This window comes from Scylla paramamosain, chromosome 29 (genome assembly GCF_035594125.1).
Source record: "Scylla paramamosain isolate STU-SP2022 chromosome 29, ASM3559412v1, whole genome shotgun sequence".
NCBI classification, from domain to species: Eukaryota; Metazoa; Arthropoda; class Malacostraca; order Decapoda; family Portunidae; genus Scylla; species Scylla paramamosain.
This window is the reverse complement of record NC_087179.1, coordinates 4,254,445-4,259,444: the sequence shown is the minus strand read 5'-3', so window position 1 is coordinate 4,259,444 and position 5,000 is coordinate 4,254,445. Positions and strand designations below refer to the sequence as shown.

The window sequence follows — 5,000 nt, the reverse complement described above, 5'->3', positions numbered from 1 at the left end:
ACCAGTGCTTGTTTACTAACCTGAGCTCGTGAGTTCATACTGTTGGATACAATTGGCTTCACAGTCACAGACTTGCGTACAGTGCTTTTTTTCAGATGACACTCCTCACAGAACTGTAAATACAACTCAATTTGGGATCTTGAAACATTGGCATATTTTTCACTTGTTTCCCTAAAGACAATAGTTCTACCTCCATGCCCACGTGCACGATGAATAGCATCGATCACATCGAACACATCTTCAGCGCATACGAATCTAAGATTAGTTCCCTTTTTCTGCAATTTCTTAACGGTGATACCTTCAACTGTGACTTCAAGGATTTCATACTTTCGTAACAAACGATAGTCTTTCTGAGTCTTTTTAATGTTAACACGTTTAAGTTCATCCAAGCGATTCATAATTTGTTCGCATTCATTTCTGTACAACAAACTCGAAGTATTTGATGCCTTCTTCTCCTCAGCCGCTATCAGCTTTGAATAAAAATCAGTTTTTCTATTTTCCATTGTACAGATTTCCAGAGTATAATAAAATACACACAAAGTACTGGGAGTAACACTACGTTGGTCGTCTTCTCCTGGCTTTCAGCAGTGCCTGACTGACCACAGTATCAACAGTCAGCTCCCATTACTATTGTGGAGAGAGAGGGGGGGGAAGAGGGGGGAGGATATTAAGTGAATGATCGACCAGCAATGAACCAGTAATTTTGCCATTTTTCAGTATTTTGTAGACACTGTCATTTGATGTCATATGTACCTTGATGTAATTGGTCTTACAGAAACTCGACTGGGCTCAGGTATTTCATCATTATATACTGCGGGATACATGTTCACTAATAACAGAAACAGGTACGGTGGGGGAGTGGTCATTTATATTTCAAATAAGCACAAATCTTATAAGATTATGGAATTTTCTCTGCTAAAAGCTTTTAGTGAAAGCTTGTGAACTGAAACCAGATTTAATGGAAAAACATACTTATCTATTTGTATTTACAGACCTTCTCAAAGTAATATAAATAGTTTTCTTAATGCACTTAATGTAACTTTAAACCCGATAAAAGATAAAGATATCTATGAAATATTTATTTTCGGAGATTTCAATTTAGATCTATTACAACATAAAAATGAGAATGTGCAAGAATCTATTAAGATGACGTATACTTACTTTCTATTTCCTCTAACAACTTTGCCAACACAAGTAACTGCCACCTCAGCCACAGTTATAGATCACATTTGGCCATCACAAGTAGAAAATAATGTGTTAAATAATATAATTAAAACAGACAAAACTGACCATTATTATTAATTATTCGTACAGAAATCTAAATACTGAGCTAGATGCTATCAATAAGTGGACTAAAAATAACAATCTATGCCTGAATCTTAGAAAAATTGATTATATAATTTTTTTTAAAAACTGTCATTTACAATTAATATGCCACCTGTAATACTTGAGGGGACACTACTGGAATGAGTCAACTCTATTAAATTCTTGGATGTGTTTATAGATGAGAATATGAATTGGAAATGTCAAATACTACTAATACTATCTATATCTAGGATGTGTGGTATTTCATATAGAATAAGAAACATCCTTACACCACAAGCACTTGTCAGCATTTATTACACTCTGTTATCCTCATTTAATATATTGTGCATCAGTATGGGCGTGCACATGGCCCTCCTTTCTTAGAAAATTGCAGATAGCTCAAAATAAGACATTTAGTTGTATTTTCTATAAGAACAAATTCGATTTTGCACATAATGTAATTTCTATACACAGATTTCTTAATTTCAAAAGCATCCATAAATACTTTCCATTAATATTTATCTATAAATGCCTTACACAGTTACAAGTAATTCAATCATTCCAAATGGTACACACATCACATAACATTCGCAGTAAGTGTTAACCTTACTTGTTCTCAGTTAAGAACAAAATTTTTTAGGAATAGTGTGTTTTGCTCTGGACCTCACATTTGGAATTATCTGCCAGTAGAAATAAAGGATCTTGTTAACAGTCGCAATTTGTCTAGATAAAAAAAAAATATATATATATATATATATATATATATATATATATATATATATATATATATATATATATATATATATATATATATATATATATATATATATATATATATATATATATATATAATCAATCAAAAAATATTTATTTATAATATAATTATAAATAATTAATATAAATAATTAATAATCTATTTATAATCAAAGTTTATGTAATATTAAAGATTATTAAAGATTAATATAAGAGTAATTTATTCATATTTTTTTTCTTTTTTATATTAGTATTTTCTATTGTAATGAATTATTATATCACTGTTATCAATTATTGTTATGATTATATTTTTTATTGCTTATTGTTTTTATTCTTTATATTATTATTGTTATCAACAATCGATGCTATCATGTTGTCAGTATCCGTTAATGTTGTTGCAATCAGTTTATTGCCGCTATTGTTATTATTATTTTTTTATTATTATTGCAAATTATTGTTATTTTATCATTTTTGGGTTAGATTCGCTTTGTAACAAAAAAAAAAAATTAATTAATTAATAAAAAAAATGTTTTTCCGGAAACTTCGGCTTGACAGACTGAGCCAGTCATATATGTATAAATTATAATTAACTATAATGTTTGCAAAATAATGACAATAAATATTTATACACACACACACACACACACACACACACACACAATATGGCTAACATAGGTTCGAACCCCACTAGGGGCTTGTCACCTCTGAGATTTTTCTGATTCCAAGCAGGGCAGTTACTGACTAACCAGGGGGATGGGGTGTGTGGTGTATGAGGTCACAGTCTTACCCAATGATCGCTAATAATGAGTTCTGAGGTCGCACTGAGAGGGTAATGGCTGCTGGTTGCGGGTCCGCTCGTGATCAGGCCTTGGTGAATTACACACACAATTATACACCAATCCATCAACACACACACACACACACACACACACACACACACACACACACACACACACACACAAACTTTCAATCCAAAGCTTGATGCTGGACTTCAAAGTTCACAACTAGCTTTGGTTTTCCCCTCTTTTCAATAACTATCCCGGTGAACTAGCCTTTAACTTTGTTGTCCTTCACGACCTAAAGCAACTAGTGCAACACCCTACTCGTATTACGAATTGTCTTGGAGATACGCAAATTTGTTTGCCTTTTCCTTACATCAAATACTTTTGCTTATGCTGTCACTTTGTGTTCTTCGTTGAGCTCCTTCGATCACAGTCTCATATCTGTATCTTGTCTTACCGCTCCAATCCCTCCTCTAATATCTCTAATAACTTAGCTTCTTCATCTTTCCTTCTATTTCAACTTGATGGCACCACTGCTGTCTCATCTATCTCTATTGCTGTATTTTTCACTCAGACATTTGCTAAAAACTCCAGGTTGGATGATGCAGGGCTTCTTCCTCCCTCTCCTCCACCCTTCGATTGTATCATGCTACCCATTAAGATAATTCATGGTGATGTTTTCCATACCCTTGCTGACCTTAACCCTCGGAAGGTTTATTTACGTGATGGGGTCGTTTCTATTCTTCTCTAAAACTGTGCCTCCGTGAGATTACAGAAAGAAGGATAAAAGCCGTAGAAGGGTAATTTGAAAATCAAAGCTTTGTGTCTATGAGCATCTATCTTTTTCCTTCTTGCTGGAAGTTTGCCTACATTTAGCCAGTTCCGAAAAAAAGAGGATGACCGTTCTAATCCTTCATATTTCCGCTCTATTCCTTTAATTTCTTGCCTCTCCTAACTTTTTTTAATCTATCCTCGACAGGATGTTTATTAATCATCTTTCACTTCACAGCCTTCTTTCTTATTTCCAGTATGGGTTCCGTTGTGCCCACTCTACTGGCAATCATCTGGTTTTCCTAACAGGAATTTTGGTGGAACTTGCGCTGTTGCCTGAAACATATCTGACACAAAGCTTTGATTTTCAAATTACCCTTCTACGGCTTTTATCCTTCTTTCAGTAATCTCATTTCAAGTTTCCATTCTGAATGTTATATTACTGCTGTAGTTGACTGCCACTGTTGTTCTCCAAAGTGTAGTAACGGTAGTGTTCGTCAGGGCTCTGTTCTGTCAGTCACTCTTTTCCTATTGTTTATAAAATGATTTTATAAGCCAAACTTCTTGTCTTATTCACTTTTATGCTGATGATACCATCCTGCACTTTTCCACGTCTTTTCATAGACGTCCAACCCTTCAGGACAGCTGACGCAGGGAAGCTACATAACACTTGACTTCTGATCTCTCTAAAATTTCTGATAGGGGCAGGGCAAACTTAGTATTGTTCAATGCCTAAAAAATGTCAATTCTTCCGTCTATCAACATGACACAACCTTCAGATAACTATCCCTTCTTCTTCAGTGACACTCAATTGTTCCCTTCTTCTACATTGAATATCCTCTGTATGTCCTTTACTTATAATGTAAACAGGATTTACCTTTCATCTCTGGTCAAAACAGTTTCTTTAAAGTTAGGCGTTCTGACTCGTCTCGACAAGTTTTTATCAGCCGCTAACTCTGTACAGGACTCTTTTCTTTTCATCTATGGCGTACATTTCACATGTATGTGGTGGTTCTATTCATACTGCTCTTTTAAACAGGTTGGAATCAAAAGTACTTCGTTTTATGAACTGCTCTCCTCTAACTGGCTGTCTTCAGCATCTCTCTCTCGTTGCATTTCTTGCTATCTTCTATCGCTATTTTCAGACTAACTGCTCTTCTGGTCTTGTTAACTGCATGCTTTCTCTCCTCCGCCGGCCTCGCTGCACACGACTTTCTACTTGGTCTCATCTCTGTTCTGTCCATCTTTCTAATGCAAGAATTAACCAGTATTCTCAACTATTCATTCCCTTTTCTGGTAAACTCTGGAACTCCCTGCCTGCCCTGTATTTCCTCCTTCCTATGATTTGAACTGTTTCAAGAGGCAGGTTTCAATACTCTTGTCCTCCTT

The 5,000-nt window shown here is 34.8% G+C and overlaps 1 protein-coding gene across 1 annotated transcript in view; it reads right to left on the bottom strand.

Annotated features, from left to right (window-relative positions):
• The window catches only part of LOC135115187 (KRAB-A domain-containing protein 2-like), a 2,333-nt gene extending 1,641 nt beyond the window's left edge, over nucleotides 1-692 (bottom strand). Inside the window, exon 1 of the mRNA XM_064031692.1 lies at nucleotides 21-692. Coding sequence (XP_063887762.1) covers nucleotides 21-503 — 483 coding nt within the window. The 5' untranslated portion in view covers nucleotides 504-692. The remainder of the gene's footprint in view (nucleotides 1-20) is intronic.
• Between the last annotated feature and the right edge of the window lie 4,308 nt (nucleotides 693-5,000).